A 23,111-nucleotide genomic window follows, 5' to 3' on the forward strand; every position below is an offset into this window, starting at 1 on the left:
GCCAACCCACTCCTACTAAGCAAATATCTAGCCCTGTAGACAGTTGCCTTTACAGGACAGCATCCACCACCCAACAAATAATTACCTGACCCCAAATACCAATAGTGCCAGAACTGAGACACCCTGGTGTTTTAACCAAGCTCACTTGTACATTCTTAACATTGCAGTTGGTATCATCTACTCTTTTGCACTCTACCTCTTTGTCATTATTTATGATAATAAAATTAATACGTTTATAACAGTCTCAAAAGTATTTGATGTAGAAAGTAGAACATTCCTGAAATTTTAGCTCTCAGATAACCACTATTAAGATTTTCATTTAGGCCTTTTCGTTAGGATATTAACATACATATAAATATATTAATTTTCACAATTAAAAAATATACCAATTTTATTTTATTTTTAAATTTAATTTTGTTTCATTTAAATTCAATTAATTAACATATGTATTATTAGTTTCAGAAGTAGAGTTCAGTGATTCATCAGTTGCATATAACACCCAGTGCTCATTGTATCAAGTGGCCTCCTTAATGCCCATCACCCAGTTACCCCATTCCCCAACCCCTATATTAATAATTTTTAAACAAAAAAGGCATAGTACTAAACATACTCTTCTGTAACTTGCTTTTCTCATTTGGACATTTTACTATGTTAATACTTCTACCATCCCTTTGTATGATACACCACAAATTTACCTCTCCTGTCCCTTACCGTTTAATGTTCAATGTTTTCTAATATTGTTTTATTGTGAATGGCACTGCAGTGAACATATTTATGTGTAAATCTCTGTGAATTCTTGTGAGCTTTTCTGTATGATTTTTAGAAGTTGAATTTCTAGGCCAATGGTTGTGATCAGTAAAAAATTGAGAGATACAGTCCTATTTCCCTCCAAAAATGTAATATAGGTCTATTTGAAAGCAGTTGCACTACATGTAAAAGGAGCCATAGGTATAGTAATACCCAGGTTCCAGGAATATAGCACAGGGAACTAGTCCAAAATTTGGAAAAAATGCAAAAACGCTCTTTCACATGTTTATTATGGTAGCAAAAATATTAGAAGCGAGTTTTACATGTCTAGCAGTAGGGAAATGGTTAAACAAATGGTTATATCCATTTGGACCATTCTTGACGTCTTAAAAATCATAAAAAATGGTGGGACCCTTTATGTATAGATAAGATAGCATGACATTAGAAGCCATTTCATATTTATTAAAATAATTTTTTTAACTTAACTGTGGAGGTATGAAAAAAAACTTGGTGTATATGTATAGCAAGCCCATTTTCAGCCTGAACCTTAAAAGGTATTGCAGTAACCACAGGGAAAATTCATTATATTCCTGGGAATGTATTTTTTTCTTCTTCTTTTCTTTGACATGACTTGTATGATGTCTTTGAGTCCACTTTTTATAAAAACACTGATATGTCAATTAACTGAGATGAGAACGGATTTACTAATGGTAGGCACTCTTGCCAGACACCTGCTGGCAACAGTGATCTTCTCAGCCACTTCTCTTTCCCAGGGTGACCATTTTAAAAGAAGCATTTTAGACCAGGTTTGGACTTGTAAGTTCAAGATGGAGAGTGTCTCCTGTAATTGTGTGTCTTGGCCACTTGCAGAGTGACTTTCTTTCAAAAGTTTGAGGTAGAGATCCAGCTGAGTAAGCTGAGTGGATTCTAATTCCTTGGATGGACTTTCAAGCCCTTTTCCCTATAAAAGTCTATTTCAGTGAGTGAATAGATGTTAGGCATTGGGCCCATTCTGGTATTCTAAAAGTTGAAAGGGTACTTCAGTCATCTTTTTTTTCCCATAGGAAAAACAAAATGTGACCAGGTTGAGTATTGAGCAGTATTCTTTATATTCTTATGCCTCTGCTGAAAACAAGTGGAATTTTTCATTAGTTTGTTCACATTAGTATGTTAGGGCTTGTAGGCATTCAGTGCTAGGAAGTCTTGAACAGAGTCATAGAAGAATAGTACTGCAGTGTCTTGACACTGGAGAAAAAGGCTCAGTCCAACTTCACATAGAAGACCTTAAAACATTCAATCTCCCGAAATTGTCATTTAAAGTAAAAGCTGAATTTTCTTGCTAGCTGGACCCACCACAGGGTGTTTTGGTAACCTTTTGTCCTTATTTTGCCCATTCAAATCAAAGGTTTTTGTCCCCTTTCCCCCGTACCCTCCTCCGGCCCTGATTTCATCTTTTGAGCTCTACGACTCTAGAGAATGTATTTATTTATTATTTTTAAGATAGTTTTTGAAGTAAAAGTTGCTTCTAGAAGTAAAAACGATCTCTTTTTTGTAGCTCAATAGTGGCATACCAGCCAGCTGGAGACAACAGCCACACCTTTGATGTCACAGCCATGTTCAAGTCTATTGGGATTTTCCTTGGGATCTTCAGTGGCTCTTTCGCAATGGGTGCTGCTACTGGGGTGGTAACCGCTTTAATATCCTTTTGTTAATCTTTCCTTGTTAACTGAAAAAGTGGTTGAATACTATATTCCATGGTCTCTCCTGCTCCATAATTGGTGTTGTGGTTACAATTATTTTTTTTAAGATTTTATTTATTTGAGAAAGAGACAGCATGAGAGAGGAGCATGAGCAGTGTGGAGCAACAGGCAGAGGGAGAGGGAGAAGCGGACTCGCCACTGAGCAGGGAGCCTGACGCAGAGCTCCATCCCAGGGCCCTGAGGTTATGATCTGAGCCGAAGGCAGACTCTTAACTGACTGAGCCACCCGGGTGCCCCTATTTATTTATTTCAGAGAGAGAGAGAGTGGAGGGGGCAGGGCAGAGGGAGAGAATCTTCAAGCAGACTCCCCACGAAGTGTGGAGCCCAGTGTGGGGCTCAGTCCCGGGATCCATGAGATTGTGACCTGAGCTGAAACCAAGGGTTGGGTGCTTACCTGACATCCACCCAGGTGACCCCATTGTGTTATAATTATTAACCTTATAATCAAGGACTTGGTTTGAAAACATTATGTAATCATCTTTACCAATAAATAAAGGAATTTCCTTATTTTGCATTGGGCTCCATGCTCTCCAACTTTCACTACCAGAGTCTAATTAGACACAGTGACTCTCTGGGAGTGAATTTTAAGGCTTTGGCTAAATTGATATAAAGGTAAACATATTTCACTGAGCCTCTGGGTATTCTGCACTGCTGTTCATTTGCTCTTGGTTGAGTGGGACAAATAGGAAATGTATGACCATAATGTCAATTGAACAAAATCAGCTTCCTGGGTTTGGACAGACGGGAGTTCATCTCTGCTCTCAATGGTTTTAACCTTCAGTTCTAGAGTCCTTGGCACTGCCACTGATTTGCTATTAGAAATGTTGGGCAAGTCATTCTTGTGCTCATTCAGAAAGCACTCCTTGATTGCCTGCTGCGTGCGAGTTGCTATGCTCTGGGCATCAAAGATGGGCAAGACAGACATGGCCTCTGCCTTCCTGGAGCTTCCAGTATGGGAGCACTGGCCCTTCACCTGTGGGCCCTCAGTGTAGGAAGGTGGCAGGTGGGGACAGCAGGAAAGATGAGTGGGACTAGATGGTCTCTAAAGAGCTTCCAACTCTAAAATGTCTTAAGATATTTTCATGTAAAACAAATACTTTTGGGGGCACCTGACTGGCTCAGTCAGTAGAATATGTGACTCATGACCTCAGGGTTGTGAGTTCGAGCCCTACGTTGAGTGCAGAGATCACTTAAAAGTAAGATCTTTAAAGAAAGTAATAACATCAAATACTTTTTTTCAAGGATCTGTTAAGTGTGCTCTCCTTCAGCCTTGTGCTGGAAGAGACTTGTCTTACAGCTTTTTATAGGTGAACTGAGGCACAAATAGACAGTACAAACTTCTGAAGGAGGAACCAGGACAAATCATACCGCTGTCCCCTTGCCGTCTCCTTGAGGGGAGGGAGTGTATCTTGTTCATCTTTCTGCTGTGGTACACATTTTTTGAAGCAGACGTAGATTCCGTCTTGAGATTTGTCACAGGTCTGCACAGGCCCTTCCCCGGTCGACTAACAAATAATTTTTAGATTCATATAAGTGAGTGGCATGCCTCAGTTTCTTCATCATGGAATGCTCTACATCACGGAGGTGCTAGGGGATCAAGTAAACATGAAATCTCATGGAAATGCCATGTTCTTAGTAATTGAAAATTGCTATAATTAGGGAAGCTGTCTTGCTTTGAGTTGCAGATTAATAGTCAGAGGGGGCCTGTCGTGTATCTGATCTGTTGCTCGCCTTTCTGACTGTCCTTTATGATGTGGTTTCCAGCAAGGCATGTGATACCCATAAAACAATTGGACTGACAAAACTATGTGACTTCCTCATGGAAGCAGAGACTGCAGACTCCTTGGTACAACACTCCTTTTAAGAAGTCTTTCACTTTGGTGCCTCCTTATTCTGTGTCTTGTGTTAGATTGAAGAACCCCTCTTGCCCTATCATGGTTGCCTTGCCTCAACTTATTTTTTGTAGTCTTACTTGTGTATTATGAGATCTTGTTACCAACCTTGACAGTCTTACGTGACAAAGTTCACCAAATTACGGGAGTTCCAGCTGTTGGAGACAGGCTTGTTCTTCTTGATGTCCTGGAGTACCTTCCTCTTGGCTGAAGCATGGGGCTTCACAGGTAGGATCCTTTCTCCTTTTGATCGTCAGCCTTCACAGGGAGTGACTTTGCTAGTCATTGCTTCCACTCGTGGACACATCCTCTACCATTTGAACATACTTGTTAGCATTGGGATTTGTGCTGTCACTTAGAATATAAAAAAAGATTTTTAATGGAAGTGGTTCCTCTTAAAGTAAGTCACAACTGGAAATTTCAACACTAAGCATATGATCTTCTGTAAAATACAAGCCTTGGTATGAAAGTCGGGAAGTCTCCTTTGATGTGAACTTGGAACTTGTTGTCTTTATAGGTGTGGTTGCAGTGTTGTTCTGTGGCATCACACAGGCCCATTATACCTACAATAATCTGTCCACCGAGTCTCAGCATAGAACTAAACAGGTAAGAGAAGCTTATAATTATAGTTTGTGAATAAATGTTTCCTCCTTGGCAGCAAAACCAAAGTCTGTCTTTACTGAAAAACCATCTTTGGTTGGTTCCAAATGATGTCCACTCGTTTCAGCTCCTCTTCCTTTGATTCCAAAGATAGATGGGGTTGGCAGCTGGAAGGGTGGCAGCATTTAAGGTAGAGATAGTTCATCAGAATAGCTAGGGGCCATTATTACTGTGGCTCCGGTGATCACTTGGCTTCCCTTCCTTGTTTTCCTAATCAAATTGCTTTTAAGAGGAACGTTTTGGAAGTTCACTCAGGTCTGCCTAGAAGGACCGCTGAGTGATAGAAACAAGATACATTTCTGATTTGACTGGCTCTGCTGCTGGGTGACATGGAGATGATCGACCTCCCATGGGCACCTCGCAGCTGCTCTGTTTCCAGGAATGTCAGCTACACCCGTGGTTGGGTTTCACATGGTGCCAAGTGATCGGGTGTGCAGGGAACCTGAAGGGACTTACAGAGGAAATAGGCATAGCATTTCCTAGTCTCATGGGGCGTTTGGGACAAATGAATGAATGATAGGAAATGTCTGGAATAGAACTAAATGCATACTTGATTATGATTAGATGCCTCCAGTTTTGCCAAATGACTAGAACACAGTGAGATTAGCCTGGAAAGGACTCCCGCTCAAGTGGGAGCAAATGTCCTTATTCTTTTCTTCTTTCTTCTGGGGATACAAATTGAGTATGTGACCTGTGCTTTTTCCTAACTCTTCAAAAGAGTTAGACTTTTTTTCCCCCAAGCATATACGCTGAGGCTACAAATCCCTTTTATGAATTAATTTACTGTACTAAGTGTAGAGAAGAAAATCAGCTGGGGTTTTTGGTATTTTTCTAGACAGTGGAGTGGGGAATTTAAAAAAAAAAAAGGTCTTTTGGTCTTGTTGGTGATTTGAAGCTTGTATAACATTAGAAAAACCCAGACTAATGGAACTTTTAGATAACATGTTTCAAATGATTTGCCATACAAGAGGTCAGAGAAGTGGGGAAATGGTTTGAGGCTTGCGGAGGCTGGAAAACTATCATCGAAGAAATGGTATACCTAGAAAGATTGGAAGGATTCAGAAAAGCATAGAGAAAGGATAAGAAAAGAAGCTGTGGGGAAACAGTACTGGTAAAGGCAGGAACGAAAAGGTAGCTAGCGTCAGCGAATGGAAAGCTGCAAAGTATGACACAGGGATTGGCAGACAGCAGCCAGACCTCCTGGTAAGGTCTGCGGGCTGATGATGATGATGCTGACATTTTTAAATGGTTGGAAACAAAAGAAGATGATTTTGTGACACAGGAAAATTCTTTGAAATTCAGACTGCAGTGTCCATTAGTAGTTTTATTGGCATACTGCCACACTCGTTTGTTTGTTTGTTTTTTTTTAACATGTAGTCTGTGGTTGCTTTTGTGCTACGTTGGTAGAATTGAGTGACTATGACAGGGACCATGTGGCCCACAGAGCCTCAAGTATTTACTCTCTCTCTGATCCTTCATAGGAAAATTTTGCCAGCCCTTGGTATTGTGGTTCAAAGCAGAGAATCTGTGTTGTTCCAAATCCTGGTTCCACTGCTTGCTGGCTGTGTGACCAGGGGCAAGTTACATAACTTGTCTGTTCTTCAGTGTTGTTATCTTTAAAATGAGGATCACGATAGTACTTACCTCATGGAGTTGTAAGATTAAAACGAGATAATGCTTGTAAAGTCCTTAGCATAGTATCAGGCATATAGTAAAAACCAGATAAAGCTTAGCTATTATGCTTAAACAAATAAGTATAATTATAGCATATTAAGTCATTTAAAGTAAATTAAGTATGTACTTACTTATTTCCATTTTTAATTTCTGTTTTTTAAGAATGAGGCAAGCCCGGTTTAAAAAGTTTAACCTGCCCAAAGCCACACAGCCAGCAAGTAGGAAAAACAGGCTTCAAGCTAAGGCATTTTGACCCCTGGGCACCTGTTGTTACTTAACCACTACCCTGTTTAGTGGGGCAGAGGCTCGTGTGAATGAGCAGTGGTAGATAACTGTGACAGATGGACGGATGCTGGCTTACACAGGGCCTGGGATTCATTCATGCGGCAAGTCAAGTCGCAAGTCTCAGCTCGCTGCTGGGTCAGTAACACTTGCCTGGGCAATGGTGTGAACGGCGGGGCACTCAGGCAGCCGGGGAGGGGAGGAGCACAGGGCTATAACCCGCAAGCCCCTGCTCCCTAAACAAGGTCTAAGACCCACGTGAAAAGTGAAATCACACAAGGCAGTGATACAGAAGTTGTCACGAAGCGTTCAGTGCCAAGAGAAAAGAATTTGAACTGCATCTTCCAGCCTAGAAGAGGGAGGTGTCTTCCAACTACCGTATCCGGAGAGACTCAGCGGATGAGGCTGTGGGATGGGGGCAGCAGGATACAGTTAGGGGCCCTTTGCAGTAATTAGGATTTGAGCTTGCTGAAAGCTTTAGACTAAGCCAGGGGCAGGGACAAGGAACATCCCCATAGGAAACATGACAGGTTTTGGAGGAGGAGGTGGAAGACAATGACTAAACTTGGGGATTGACAAAGGAAATGATGGGGGGACGTGCGGGGGCAACATTTCTGGCTTTATCTGTGGGACTAGAAATGTCATCCCTACATTTTTTCCCCTCTGAAGCACCTGTTTGAGGGCTATACATGAGCTTTACATATGTGAAGTGTCTACATTGTTATCTTAGTGATACTCGTTGTTTTCAAATTACATAACTTAATGTATTTACTGGACTAACCTTTCAAAATTTCGTTTCAGTTGTTTGAGCTTCTCAATTTCTTGGCAGAGAATTTCATCTTCTCCTACATGGGACTGACACTGTTCACCTTCCAGAACCATGTCTTTAACCCAACATTTGTAGTGGGCGCATTTGTATCCTTTATTATGTGTTCTATTTTGAAAACCTCTTTTCGGTTGAGATTCACACGTGTGTTCTGGAGAGGTGGTTGATAAGAATACATTTAAATATATAAAATTTTCCTCTGAGTAAAACAAAGGAAGAATTGCACCTCTTTTTCCTATTCTATGTATTCTATTCTCTTTTCATCTTGTTTATTGCACAAGTAACACGGGTTGAGATGGCAGAAAAAGGTCTCCAACCATTCCAGCAGTCCCCCAAAATAAAACTGTTAGTCCTTTGTCGCTGAAGGGAAGAGAGAGCGCAGATCCTGGGAAAGAGTTTGCAGTCTGCGCCGTGGGGCAGTGGCTGCAGGATGGTGAAAGGCTGAAGGGGGCTGCTTTCCTCTGTCTCTGGCTCTGGCTTTAAAAACCAGTCGAATGGAGAAGCTGAGCACATGAAAGCAAGCACTCAGTAGTGCCAGCCTTGGGAGAAGACAGGAGAAAATGGAATCTAACACGTGTGGGGAAGGGTAAGCGTCCAGCGGGAGGAGGCATGGCTCTGCCATTGTTGCAGGAGAGGACAGGGAATGTCAAGATGCAGGTACACACCTGTAAGGTAGAGTTCCTGTCTGATGGCTTCTATTTTTATCTGTAAAGTAGGAGGTGAGAGCATCTGCTGAGAGGGAGGGAAGAGCAGGTGGCCTATCAGTTTTCTATTGTATAACAAAGCACCCTAAAATGTAATAGCTTAAAACAACAAGCACCAGTTACCTCACACAGTTTCTGAGGGTCAGGAATCCAGGAACAGCTTAGCTGGGTTCTGGCACAAGGCTGTCTCCTGAGGTTGCAGTCGAGTTCTGGACTCGGGCTCTCCTCTCTCGGGACTTGTCTGAGGCTTGGAGGATCCTCCCCATCTCACTCACATGGCCTTTAGCCAGAGGCCTTTCTCCAGGGGACCTCCTCATGGGGCAGCTCACAGCATAACTTTGCCCAGAGGGAGCGAGCTGAGAGAGCATGAAGATGGAAGCTGATGTGCCTTTTATAACCTAATCTCAGAAGTGACTGTCATCCCTTCGTCCACATTGTATTGGTCACACTGATGGCCGCTGGTAAGTGTACGCAGGGACTATACGAAGGTGTGAACACTAGGGGACCCTCTTGGAGGCTGGCTCCCACAGGTGATCGGAGTTTTGAGGAGAGGGTTTAGAAATACACGTAGAGAGCGTGGGCAAGCGAGTGAGTGAGTTGACTGAAGAAATGCAGTAGAATTGCCGAGCAGTACTAAGGATGCTTTTGAGTTTGAGGAATAGGTGCGAACAGCAGAATCGGTCTGCCCTGCGGTACTACTTTGCCCAGGAGTACTTGGCTGGAAGCATGGAGAAGAGAGAGAGAGATGGGTCCTTCGAGGTTTGGGGTTTAATCAAGTGAGTGCTGTGAAAATGCAGAGAGGGGCGGATGAGTATAGGGTACCAGGAAGAGTGTTACTAAGATGTGGCTGAGAAACGAAGTGAGGAAGGGAGAGGACTGGTTGTTTGAGGGAAGAGTTGAGGGTTCTTTGGATGGGAGGTCCCAGGGAGATGGAGGTGGGGGAGCGATCCAAGGGGGATAGATAAATGTGAGGCATGGAAGCAGAGAGTGTGATTAGAGAGGGGGATATTTGAATTAGTTTCCAAAAGGAATATTTTTTAAAAACTACTTCCGAATGAAGTTTCTGCCAAAGAGAGTACCAGGAATATTTTTAAAATTACAACTCTAAGTAGGATCTCTATTAGAAAATAAGGTATTACTGAAATGCCATCCTGTCGTGTTTCAGTCTTCTGGGAATGAACTTCAGGCAAAAAAAGAGAAAACCCTATTAATAAGAGAAGAACCCTAGCTGAAGACTCCCATGAGATCAGTCCCTTCGTGTCCCGCTAGTCTTTGAGAAACTTTGGAGCTGTCAACTGGCTTGATCTACTATACTTACCCAGAAATGAGGCTAAATATTCTCTATATGTTGAGTCTGTCAGGAATTCAGGTTCCTCAATGCAAAAGCCTACCAGGAATATTGACTTTTAGCAGGAAAGAGTTGTCCTCTTGCCAGCTCTATTAGTTAGGATATAGGCTTGATGCTATGTGACAAGGACCCAAATTAACCAAGGTTTAAACAAGATAGACGTTTCTTTTTTTCTTGTGTCAAAGTCTGAACTAGTGTGGCAGCTCAGGGACCCAAGCAGCCTTCTTGCAACCATCCTTCAGGAGTTGCCCTTCTTCTTAGGGGCCAGCATGGCTCTCCCCTGTGTCTGCCAATCCCTTTAAGGACATGATCCAGAATAGCCACACATCACTTCCACTTAACATCCATTGGGTTACACATACCTGCAGGAGAAGCTGGGAATTCTGTTCTTTATCTAGGTGACTGTGTATGCAGATGAAAATTAGAGGTGAAAGTGAGGAGGTTCTGCTGCTAGAGAGGAAAGGAGGGATATATACTGGGGATATAACTAGCAGTCACTGCCACATTGGCCCATGTTTTGTTGTTCTTTTTTTTTTCTTTTCTTTCTTTTTATAGGGACTCACTATTTTTGATAACCTTTGCATTCTAGACTAGTTTTAGAAATAAAGAAAAATTGTGAAGATAATATAGAAGGTTCTTCTATACCCCATAGCCAGGTTCCCCTGTTACTAACTTCTCACGTTAGCATGGTACACTCATCACAATTAATGAACCAGTATTGACACATTATCGTTACCTGAAGCTTGTCCTTCACGCAGATTCTCAAGAGTTTTTCCCTAATGGCCTTTTTCTAGTCTAAAATCCCATCCAAGATGCCACAGTTCATTTAGTTGTCATGCCTCCTTAGGTCCCAGTTGACTGTGACAGTTTCACAGACTTCTTTTTGATGGTCCTTGATAGTTTTGAAGGGCTGCTACAGAATGTGTCACGACTAGAATTCCTGATGTGTTCCCCATGATTAGACTGGGGTTGTGCATTATTTGGGAGGAAGATGCAGAAGTAAGATGCCATTCTCATCACATTATATCAAGGGCATATACTCATTAGCATGTGAATAATGATGGTATTAGCATTCATCACTTGACCGAGATAGTGTTTATCAGGTTGCACCACTGTAAAGTCATTCATTTTTTTTCCCTTTCTCTATTGTCCCACTTGGAAGGGAGTCACCATCCACAGCAGGAAGTTAGGTTCCACTTTCTCAAGGACAGAGTATCTACAAAATTATTTAGAATTCTTTGTATGGAGGACTTACCTATTCTTCTCCATTTGTTGTTTTATTTTCATTTATATCAGTATGGACTCACTGGAATTTATTTTATACTTCGGATTGTAATACATTACTACATTTAAAAATATTGTTGCCCAAACTGTTCCAGCTTTGGCCATCAGGAGCTCGTTCAGTGGGTACTTTGCTCCTTTGGCACACTCCCATCGTTGTGTGTTTCGAAATTTTTTCTGAGCACTGCCTTACTTTCTAGGGAAGATGCTTCATGCTCATCTTGTGTATTTTCTGTTCCAACGTCAAATCAACATTTTCCCAAGGATCCCTGGTTCCTTTTATTGGGGAATGGTATTAGAAACCAAGATCTAAGCTGTGAGTGTGTTCAGTGTTACTGGGGTGTCCTGGCTTCTAGGCACCCTCAGCTGACACTGGGAGGAAAGATGTATGTATGTACTAGCTCCTGTATGCACATATACCTATATGTGTGTATGTAATCATCCATATCGCTATTAATCTAAGCATAAGTTCATACTGATGTCTCTAACTCTAATCCATTACCACACACATCATCCTGGCCTCCTCCTCTTGATGATCCACGAATTCCCATTCCAATAGTGAGAAATCTGGCTCCCACGGTCCACCATCCCATTCCTTTAATTGTTCCAGCATACGTAGGAGCATCAGAATCGTTAACCAGTACTCCCCATGGGAAACAACCTGACCAACAAGCCCATGATGCCTTTGTGCAGTTCCTTTTGCCTGTAGTCTTACAGACTCTGTCCACTTCCAAAGTTACTCCGGTCAACACACTTTACTCCACCTAGTTTGTTTTTTCTCCTCCCCCAGCTTCCCCTACCTTGTCTTATTTTGTGTCTTAAATGCTCCTTTTTATCCCTTTTAGAAAATGGGGTGGAGACTGTATCATAAAAATTGTAATTGCAAAGCAGGAGTCTCTACACAGCTAAGTGGGCAAAAAGACATGAGGATTGGTTTGTAGTTCAAACCAGTCTGCATTCCCATTAAGACTTCCTTTTGAAGCAGTGGGGATATGGTAGACTTGGAGGAACACACCTGGGCCAGTAGGAAAATCAATGGTAGGAGGGGTTAGAGCTGCCCGTCTGTTTGTTCTAAGGAAGCAAGGGCAAGTTTAGCCAGTATTACTCTCCCTCCCACCAACACTGACTTAAATTAAGATGACTTAACCTATTACATTAATAATCTTACAGTTATTCCAAAGAAGATCAGCTTTTAAAAATGTTTCTATTCATCTAATGAATTTCCTATATGTTAGAGCTGTCCAAGTTGGTACCAGTTAGCCATATGTAATTATTTAAATTTAAGTTAATTTAAATGAAATAAAACTGAAAGTTTAGTTCCTCATCACACAAGTCACATTCAGACACTCACCGTGTTGGGGGCAGATACGGAATATTTTTTGTCATGGCAGAAAGTTCCATTAGATAGCACTCTGTTAGCAAAAGCAAAAGACTGTTAGAGGCTGAACTTTTTTTAAAAAAGGTTTTATTTATTTATTTGAGAGAGAGAGCGTGGGGTTGGGGTTGGAGGGACATGCACAGGGCTCAGTCTCATGACCCAGAGATCACGACCTGAGCCAAAAATCCAGAGATGCTTAACTGACTGAGCCACCCAGGCACCCCAGAGACTAAGCTGCTGAAGATAGCCTTTCCCCGTCTTGAGTGTGTAGTCTAGATAATATTAATAGTAAAATGAAATTAGCCTTAACCTATTAATTTTAGATTGCTATTTTCTTGGGAAGAGCGGCTAATATTTACCCCTTGTCCCTCTTACTTAATTTGGGTAGAAGAAGTAAGATTGGATCAAATTTTCAGCACATGATGATGTTTGCTGGTAAGTTGGAACTTTCCCTCTTGGCCCATTCCACGGAACCACTCACAACACATATGCTAGCTTGATTTTAAACAGGAATGATGTACTAGTAATATGACTCCCTTAAACATTGAAGTTGCAACCTCCAGTAGAAAATTCTTTTTATAGTGTCCCGTTCCCTTCTGTCAGAATTTTTTTCTGTTTTCAAATTCCTGGTTCAGAAATACGTCACATGTTGTAGAGAAGCTAAGGATTCATGTATTTTCACACAGAAACCTGTGTGTGAGGGTTTATGGCAGTCGTAGTCATAATTGCCAAAACCTGGAAATAGCCCAGTGGGTGAACCAGTAGGCACACCGTAGGATGTCCATGAGGCCATGGGGTGCTCCTTAGCACTGGAATGCCCAACTGGGGATACATACGCACAGTGCCTGAGAGGCGTTGCGCTGCGTGAGAAAGAAGCCAGTCTCAAAGGGTTCCATTCTCAAAAAGACAAAAGCACAGTGGTGGAGAACAGCTCAGGGGTTTGGCAGGGTGACAGAGAGGTGCAACTAGAAAGATGTAGTACCAAGGAATTTGTACCAAGGATGTAGTACCAAAGATGTAGTACCAAGGACACACGCCTCTAGCCACTGTCCACACTGTCCCACTTTTTGGGACTGCACGCCCAAAAAGAGTGGATGTCACTGCATGTAAGTTTAAAAATAAAATTCAAAATACTGCTAAAGGGTCAGCACATGTTAGGATCCTCTACTCATTCTCTGTATCTGTATATACTTTTGTTTGTTAGTATATATTACATATTTGTTCACATGCTTCTGAGTTCTTAGAATGTGCCTTACTTCTCTGAATTTCTGAAGCTCACATTAGTAGTGAGTTACTGAAGAAAGCCTCTTTCGTTCCCTTCCAGGCCTCCGTGGCGCGATGGCATTTGCCTTGGCCATTCGCGATACTGCCACTTACGCACGGCAAATGATGTTCAGCACCACACTTCTGATCGTGTTTTTTACCGTGTGGGTATTTGGCGGTGGTACCACTGCCATGCTTTCATGCTTGCATATAAGGTAGGTAGTGCCTGGGAAGCTCATTTTCATATTAAATTCTAATTTAGGGGTTTTTTTCTTTCCATTATGAGAAAAGTTTAAGCTTTGACAAATGTATAATATTTTATTCTTCCCTTCTAAAAATTACGTAACCTGTAGTACAGAGAAAATCGGAAATGTGCAAAAGAAAGTTAAAAACCGTTGTTTACACTTTGAGGGATGTCCGTCCAGATCTCTTGCTATGCATTAACATGTATTTTTAACAGAAAGGGGCAACGCTGCAGGTATTCTTGTAAAGCAATTTGTAAATGTAATTATAGCGTGGGCATTTATGTTAGGAACTGTATTTACATCAGAACTTCATGGCTGCATACACCATAATTTATGTAACCAAATCCCTATCTTTGGGTTTTTGCATTATTTCTAGGATTTTTCTGTTACCATTACCATTTGAGGATTTTGCTCTTAAGTGTTACCATTAACAGCATGAGCATACATAAATGTACACACCACTGTGCACTTGTTCGATTATTTCCTTAGGATACATTCCTAGGAGTGGCATTGCTTGGTCAAAGGATATGCCTATATTTAAGGCTTTTGATCCATATCACCTGATCAGATAGAAAATGTTTCTTCTCATCTGCAGCATATAAGACAGTCCAGTTTATTCCAATCCTAATCAGATAACTAGACGTTATCCTTCTCTCTCAACTTTATGATCAGCACTGTCTCTAACCTGACAGTCCAAGGCCAAGATTGCAAGGTCTTAGTGTTAAATTCATACTAGTTAATGTATTCAGTTGGAAAGCTCCCTGTCTCTCAGGAGTACTGCATTGTTTCCATGGATACAGCAGCCTGTGTTGCTAAAGCTTTTGTAGATTTTAGTTCTGTGTTTGGCTGAAACTTCATAGACCTTCTGCTGAGCCTCTAGAATGTGTAGGGTTCATTAGAGAAAACAGTATTTCATGTTTTATAGAATCTGTTCTCTACTTTTTCCATTCTATTATGCCTTTCCCTTAGACATTCTAGAGACTAGCCGGCCCTAAATCACACTTTGAATGTTATTATTGTCTTTATTTCTTTTTACTTTTCAAAATCCTTTCTTACCATTTCTGTGCTATTATTGTATATAATTGCAAATAATGTTCTTCTAATCCAGATCATTACTTCAGGGAGGACCTGGCATTTGTTGAGCACCTACTATGTGCTGGGCATTGGGCTAAGTACATTTCATGTATTCATCTAATCACAATAGCTCCATTTTACAAGTGAGGAAATAGTGGCTTTAAAAGTTTCTAAGTTGTTCAAGGTCATACAGAGAAGTCACAGACAGAGGAGCCTCGGGTCTCACCTCATTTCTTGTAGAACGTGCTGCATCAAGAAATGAAGGTGTTCACTTTTGGAAGGATTAAACTCCTTTCTTGCCTTAAGAGCTTGTAAATGAAGATTCGTCCTCATTCTATTCTACTGAGAAGAACAAAATTCCATATAAGATAATTTATGAAAAGTAATGCTCTTCGGTAGAGTCTCAGCATTTCCTTGGACTCAGTTCTCTTTCCTAACAACTCTCCACACAAAATATCCATGCCTACCACTGCCCCCTGAAAAAAAACCCACCTAGAGTTGAATCCTCCTCACCAGATTTGCAAGCCCTTCGGTGCCATCTTGCCTGTCCTGGAGCATAGTTTGGCACTTACTTACATGCATTGCCTTACAATCTTAGGTTAGTTCTTACTGTGCTTGGTTGGGGCTTTTTGGCCTCTTTGTGAGCAGGGGCTGGATTTTAAGTTTCCTTTCCCTCCCCCCAGATTTGTCTAGTACAGTTTTGAAGCTGCTGAGAAGTCCTTAAATTTAAGATTCATGCAGACCAAGTTTTGACTTCGAGTTCTTGCTCCTTCATTCTCCAATTCTGTGGTCTTGGGCAAATTCTTAACTCTTCTTATGCCTCAGGTTCCTCATTTGTAACATGTGGGTAATAGTACCTGCCTCCTTGAGGGTTGCTGTAAGGATTCAGTGAGCTAATGTCTGTAGAGCTCTTGGTACAGCATTTCCAATGTGCCTTTTATTCATTCATTTGATTAATACCAATTGATCACCAGCCACGTGCCAAGCACTATTTTAGGCCCTGACTTCGTGGTTCTCAATGGAGGGCTGCAGTTTGGCAATGTCCGGAGACATTTTTGATTGTCACAAAGAGACGGGGCTGCTCCTGGCATCTGGTTGGCAGAGGCCAAGGATGCCTCTAAACATCCTATAGGACACAGAGCAGCACCCCCACAGCAAAGAATTGTCTGGACCAAAATATCAGTAATGCAAAGGGTAAAAGACCTTGCTCTGGAGAGATACAGTGGTAGCAGTAATATAGAAAAGTCTACACGTTAGTAAGAGAACACAGACAATAAGCCAGCAAACAAATATATGGAGAAAACAATTTAGTGCTGTGATGACAAACACGATTCTGTGAGAGCGACTGGGGATAGAGTGACTTTTATATGCAGAAGTCAGGTAAGGTCTCTCTGAGGTTCCACTGGAGCTCAGTTTAACTGAATGACAAGAGATTATGAGTTAAACAGTGAGCAGAAAGAAGAATGGTCCAGGCAGTGGGGAACAGAAGTGCAAAGGCCCTGAGGCAAGAGCAAACTTTGCCTGTTTAATAAACTGAGAAAAAAAAAAAGCCCACATAGCTGGAATATAGTGATTAAAGGGTGGGCAGGAGCTGAGATAGGCAAGATCCTACAGGGGCAAGGGTTGGCAAGTGTGTCCTGAAAAGGGCCAGATAGTAAATATTCTAGGCTTTGCTGGCCGTATGGTCTCTGTCTCAACTACTCAACTCTAGCATGAAAGCAGCCATAGATAATGAGTAAATCCGTTGGATTGGCTGTGTTCCATCAAAACAGGAGGCATACCGGATGGGGCCTGTGAGCCGTAGTTTGAGGAGCTCTGCTATCTGGCCTTGTAGGATGTGGGGAGTTTGGATTTTAAAATCCAATTGGAAATCTTCTAGGATTTTAAAGCAAGGGAGTGACATGATCTCTTGGACCATATGAAAGGATTGCTCCAGCTGTTGTGCAGACAAAGGCTCCTCAGTGAGCTAGAGCCAGCCAGCCAGCTCTTCCTGTGTCCTTTCACGTAGCTTGTGACAGTCACACTTGGCTCCCTGTCATTTCCCGCACAGACTTGGCACTTCTCGGTCTCCGAGCCTTTGCTCATACTGTTTCCTCTGCCTGGACTTCTCCTTCACCCTCACCGCCCCCCCCCCAGGAAATAGCACAGCTCAGACGCCTCCTCCCTTTGCCCTGTTCTGTCGGACCCCCTCTTCCCTTTGCTTAACGTGGCCATGGCTGTTACAGCACTTCTGTCGGCCAGTCTTGTAATGGCCGAAGAGCCGACTGTCCAGTGGGGGTGAGATGAGGCATCAGATGCTTTAAAACTCTCTAGCTACATTTCTCATTTAATCCTTGCATCAACTCTGTGTGGTGGATATGGTCCCCATTTTCCAGGTATAAAATTGGGGTTCATCAGGCTGCATAGCCAAGTTCACCCAGCTAGAAAGGAGCTGAGGCCAGACTGGAGCCCAGCCTTCCCCAGTGGCAAAGCCCCTGGGGATTGCGCTCTAGTTGTGTCTGTGCCCCCCACTAGTCTGTGAGCTCCTTGAGGGCAGGTGCTGTGTCTCATTCATGTCTATGCCCTGTGCCTAGCACAGTGCCTGGCAGATAATAATTGCTCTATAAATGTTTATTACACTGAACTGGCTTCCAGTAACATTCCGAGTATTACAAATGTGCTATCGCTAAGACCACTAGATGTCACTTTAGATGCACAAATGTGTCTAGAGTTCAATACGGCTAAGAAGGTATTAAACAGCTTCTGGCCATTTAACAAAGACAAGATGAGCCTTTTGAATTATGAATCTGGTCATGGCCATCTGTTTTCAAGCACTTGACTATGATTCACTCGCCTTCCAGATGAGGTCTTGCATCATTTTCCTCCCTTTGGTGTATTCATATTCTGGGATGCTACTGCTACAGCTACTCACACTGCTATTTTTTTTGTGTTGTCTGTAGTAGTGACCTTAATCGATAAACATTTGAGCACCTATTGTGTATCAGGTACTGTGCTAGACTCTGGGGCTACAGAGATGAATTGAGACATGGCCTTTACCCTCAAGGAACTCACAGTCTATTTGGGGAGACTGACAGGTAAATAATTATACTCTACTGTGTATTATTATAGAGGAAAAAAGTATTATTATAGAGGAATCTAGAAAGTGCTGTAGGACAGAGGAAAGAATGGTTCCAGCTGCAGGGGTCTCAGAATGGTTCTTTTGGAGCCTACCAAAAGACCAGGAAACACATGAGGGACAGTGCATTTCAGATAGAGGGCAAAGGCACGGAGGCTCGGGAGAGTATGGGTCTGGGGACAGGTGTAGGTGGGGATGGCTAATACAGGGTATATAAAAGAGAATGAGGGAAAATGAGGGTGGAAAGCTAGGTTGGAGTGGCAGGGGTCACTAGTCTTAGAGTCCTCGGTGCCACCCAAAGGGCTTTAGGCTTGGCCCTCTGGGTTATAAGCCACCCTCAAAGTCTTTTGCCAAGGGAGTTCTGTACTTTAGACAGCTCACTCGAGGGGGTATCCTGGCAGTCAGACAACCTTATAGCCAATTGCGACAGACCTCATGAGTCACAGTGAGGCCTGAGCTTGAGCTGTCGGAATGGAAAGGAGAGAAGGATGTGAGAAACAGGGTCGAGAAAGAACAGACAGAGTTGGTGGGAGCTGCTGTTGCAAGAGAGGAGTCCAAGAGAGCTTCCTAATGAAGCTGTTCCCTGGGATACGGAAAGGAATTTTAAGCAGATGAAAGATAATTATGAAGAAGCCAGGCTAATATCTGTCCATTAGCCTGTGAAAACAACTGTAACTGGGCCCTCTCTTCAGTCATCATAACAGAATGTTGCCATGAGAGCTGAGAGGTCCGCAAATACGCAGCTCCCTCCTGGAACTGCGCCGTGCCGGCCTTGTGTTTGGAACTACCCAGTGGTTCCTATCCAGCCTCCAGTGCCCTGCCATTCAGTGAAGAGAATGTTATTTTTCTGAAACTGGTAAGTGGGATTGCAGGAAGAGAATCATTAGTAGACCCTGCCTGCCTCGGGATCCAAGCTGTTGCTAAGGAAAGTGGCAGGAGCCAAAAATCTACATCAACAACCAGAGAGAAGCAAGAAAAGAGTCACCCTTCCATAGCTTGCGTGTTGGGGAAAGTAGTGGCCTGACACGGCGCACAGGGGACTAGACCTCGTTTTAGCCTCAGGATCTCATTTGCCTTTTGTGTTTCTCCTTTAGGGTTGGTGTTGATTCCGACCAAGAGCACTTGGTAAATATGCGTTTATGTTGTCTCTAGCGTTCCTCTCGAATGTGCAGCCACTCGGAAAGGAAATGGCCTACCGTACACTTCATGCCACTGTTATTTAGACTCTGTCCTGTTTGCACCAGTTTTTAACTGACATCATTCCTGGCTTTTCTCCCTGCTTGATAGGGACAAAACCAAATTTTAGACAACATATGGTTATCGGGGGTGACAGCTCTCCTGTCTGTGGGCCGGCCTGGGTTTGGCCGTGGAGCCAAACAGTCCCTTAAGCACTCCTAGTTTTCAAGTGGCGGCTCTGGCACATGGAGCCTTTTTCCACTCTGGTTTGCGCATGAAGGCTTGTCTCTGATGTCAGCTCCACTCCAGCTGCTCTTCCTGTGTAACTCTCAAATTGGATGACCAGCAGCTGCCCTTGAGAACCACCTAGAAGCTTTGCGGTCCTTAGCCAGTCTTCCCTGGCTGGTCAGGAGAATGTACTTTCTCGTCCCGTGCCTCTACCTTGGCCAGGTCTCCTTGCTTAATTTTAGGTGTCCTTTTTTCACTTGTTCCTCTGAACCTGACCCTGGTAGGTGCCTTCTCTAGACTGGCCACCCATTTCTGGTGTTTTCCATCTGCTTTTTCATGGTTTCTGGGCACCACTGAATACATGACTCCATCCTAGACATTAGATGGGAATTCACAGAAATAATGTTTTGAAAGATGGAAAGTCTCTCTTCCAAAACACATTCTTTTTCTTGTCTGAAACAAGCGGTGGTCTGTTTGTCTTCTGGGTGGTTCAAAAAAAAAATTCTCAGATTCATTTCCTAAATGCTAATTTTGTTAGCTGTTGAGTGACGAGTGTGTATGTAATACAGTAAGTACTTGCCTCTTTTGTGGTCCAAACCAGACTAGTTTAGTTTCATGGGCTTGAAATACTTGTGCAAACCAGGCTGGACAAATCCCCATGATGCCGAGCTGCTGGGGTAGTTTCTAAGGGGTAGTAATTCCTCAGGCCTCCATCCCCGTGTCCCAACAAGAATCAAATATCATACGATTCACCAGACCAGCGCTTGGTCATGGTCCATGTAAGTCTCCCCCTGCTATGTCCCCTCACAGAGGAGAGATGGGAAAAAGAAAACCAGGTAGGTGAGTACCACCTGTGAGATACAGAAAAAAAACCAAAAACATTTTTCCCTTGCCTTCAAAACCCTGTGGGTGTCTTGCTTTGTTGCATCATGTAGTCAGTATTTTGAGTGTCCACTGGGAAGCAGAGAGGAATGTGTTAGGAAGCACAGAGTATGTGGGGGTTAGGGGTATAGGTGTTTATGTAGTGGGGGGATCATGAGATTTATGGACCCATTGCTCTTCAAAACACAGAGACATACAAACCTTTGTGTACCAGTGTGAATGGAAGTGCAGCTGTTTTTCAGCTCCTGTAACCCCATGCAGTATTCTCAAACATTCTTACTTTGTGTATGTTTGGATACATGTTGAGAGAAAAATTTACTTATTTATTTTGAAGATCATGAATGACAGGAAAGAACCAAAACCCAGAATCTAAACTCTGTGTCCTTCAGAAAGCCTGGGACCGTGGAACATCCATGCTAGAAAGGGCCTTTGAGATTCTTCACCCCTCACGCTGTGTACACAAAAAAATCCAAGCTCAGGGAGGGGAAGGGACATGTCCAACTAGTTCATGTCAGAGCTGACAGGAACCAGATCACCTAACTGCCCCACTGCTGACTGTACCGCATTACAAATAAGGACCCAGTTTGTTTTTGGAAGCTATTTTAAAAGAGGCCTGCTTGCTTTGTTAGTTTTCCCTTCTAGCCAGTCAGGCTTACCATGGAATTTTTCTGCTTGCTTTCATTTTGCTAGTGTTCTAAGAACATAGCATCTTTGCAGAAGCCCGTTACTTTTGGGACCCATAACAACTCCCAAAGATAGGGATGTCGATGTGATGTTTTCTGTTAAGATGCAATTCACATTGTGGGTGTAAGTCTTGCAGATTTAAGGGCGAATTATCACACATTGATTTTTTTTTTAAATGACAGTAGACTCATAAATCATCAGGCAGCCTGAGTAATAGAGGTATTCAGAAAAACATTTCAGTTCCGTATTCCAAAGCTGCAGTATACAAGCTATTAAATGTCTAATGCTACCCGTGATAGAGGGTATCTTGTGTGAAGTAGGCTATATTTCCAAGTCTAAAAAGAAATCGTTCTAAATAAATGTGTTTTTTTATCTTGGTATATGGATTTATTTCTTTATTATCTGTTTGCAGGGTATCCCTGAAAGTGAGAGAAGAACCACCAAAGCCGAGAGTGCCTGGCTTTTCCGGATATGGTACAACTTTGACCATAAGTATCCTTAACTGAGGGGAGAAATGGTAGTGTGAACATGGCCAGTTACAATTTAATGGGATGGCTGTTTTGACTATTCCCTTCCTGAAGTGGACTACAAAACCTACCTTTGGTCTTTTCCCCTTCAGTGTGGCGGACGGAGAAGGTTATGAGAGACAGTCCCCACAATGAATCCCTCTGAAAACCCACGAGCCAGCAGGGAGCGGTTAGTGCAGAAGTTAGCTGTGTGATGGGCCTCAGGAGCCCTTATGGGAGACTTTATGGAGCAGTCGCTGTCTTTTACCTAATTTAGTGAATCTTGCAAAAGGTTATTTGCCAGTCCTTGTCCGTGTGCTGGGGTAAAAGAGGAAAGGCTGCCTCAGGGAAAAGCATGCACATGAGATGAAAACAGAGTCATATTAGATACCGCAGTAGCCAGTGGTGGGTTTGCTTTTCCCTGACCTGTCAGGACACTAGAAGATTCGCCTATCCACTCAAGGTGCCAGTGTTTCATTGTTTGCCAAATCTCTGTCTTCTATTATAAGTGTTCCTCATAGCGCTGCTTTGGGTTGTGTTATGTTCTATAACCTGTTTAAATCATGCCCTTCAGAAAATACTTTATCCCTTACCATTTATTAAAATCAATTTCTTAGGGGCACCCGGGTGGCTCAGTGGGTTAAGCCTCTGCCTTCGGCTCGGGTCATGATCTCAGGGTCCTGGGATCGAGCCCCACGTCGGGCTCTCTGCTCAGCGGGGAGCCTGCTTCCCCCTCTCTCTGTGCCTGCCTCTCTGCCTACCTGTGATCTCTCTCTCTCTATGTCAAATAAATCTTAAAAAAAAAATCAATTTCTTAAGGGCACCTGGGTGGCTCAGTGGGTTAAGCGTCTGCCTTCAGCTCAGGTCATGGTGCCAGGGTCCTGGGATTGAGTCGGCCATTGAACTCCCTGCTCAGTGGGGAGCCTGCTTCCCCCTTTCCCTCTGCCCCTGCTTGTGCGTGAGCATGCTGTCTCGTGCTGTCTCTCTCTCTCTCTCTGTGTCAAATACATAAAATCTTTTTTAAAAAAATCAATTTCTTATTTGAAAATTGTACTGGGAAAAGGGAGCATGCAGTTCTTTTAGGCTGAGGCTTATTAGTAAATGAATCAAAACCCGGTCTCTGTTCCACCAAAGCCAGTTTGGGACAACCACGTAAAAAATGGTTCCCTCGCTTTCGACTTGCTGATGAAAGCTTTGTGTATTTAAGAAGAATGCACTTGACACTTATCATTAGAAGCTACTACTTACTATATTCCATTTGCTAGATTTTTACAATCACTTTTTGTAAGTACTCAAAATGAAAATACTCTATGGAAACAAGAACGCAAGCGTATCTGTGGTATTGTATTAAGCCTCCCAGTAGGGAGAGAGATCCTGCCTCTTTAA

The 23,111-nt window shown here is 42.8% G+C and overlaps 1 protein-coding gene across 5 annotated transcripts in view; it reads left to right on the plus strand.

Annotated features, from left to right (window-relative positions):
* Window positions 1-23,111, plus strand: part of SLC9A6 (solute carrier family 9 member A6) — a 52,705-nt gene that overhangs the window by 18,552 nt on the left and 11,042 nt on the right. For 3 of the 5 annotated variants that reach the window (XM_032330341.1, XM_032330337.1, XM_032330338.1), the window contains 9 exons: window positions 2,303-2,444; window positions 4,522-4,627; window positions 4,917-5,005; window positions 7,817-7,930; window positions 12,876-12,987; window positions 13,877-14,030; window positions 18,119-18,208; window positions 19,344-19,374; window positions 21,632-21,711. In XM_032330341.1, coding sequence (XP_032186232.1) covers window positions 2,303-2,444; window positions 4,522-4,627; window positions 4,917-5,005; window positions 7,817-7,930; window positions 12,876-12,987; window positions 13,877-14,030; window positions 18,119-18,208; window positions 19,344-19,374; window positions 21,632-21,711 — 918 coding nt within the window. The remainder of the gene's footprint in view (window positions 1-2,302; window positions 2,445-4,521; window positions 4,628-4,916; window positions 5,006-7,816; window positions 7,931-12,875; window positions 12,988-13,876; window positions 14,031-18,118; window positions 18,209-19,343; window positions 19,375-21,631; window positions 21,712-23,111) is intronic. The other 2 variants (XM_032330339.1, XM_032330340.1) reach the window with 1 other exon arrangement.

This window comes from Mustela erminea, chromosome X (genome assembly GCF_009829155.1).
Source record: "Mustela erminea isolate mMusErm1 chromosome X, mMusErm1.Pri, whole genome shotgun sequence".
Lineage (NCBI taxonomy): Eukaryota > Metazoa > Chordata > Mammalia > Carnivora > Mustelidae > Mustela > Mustela erminea.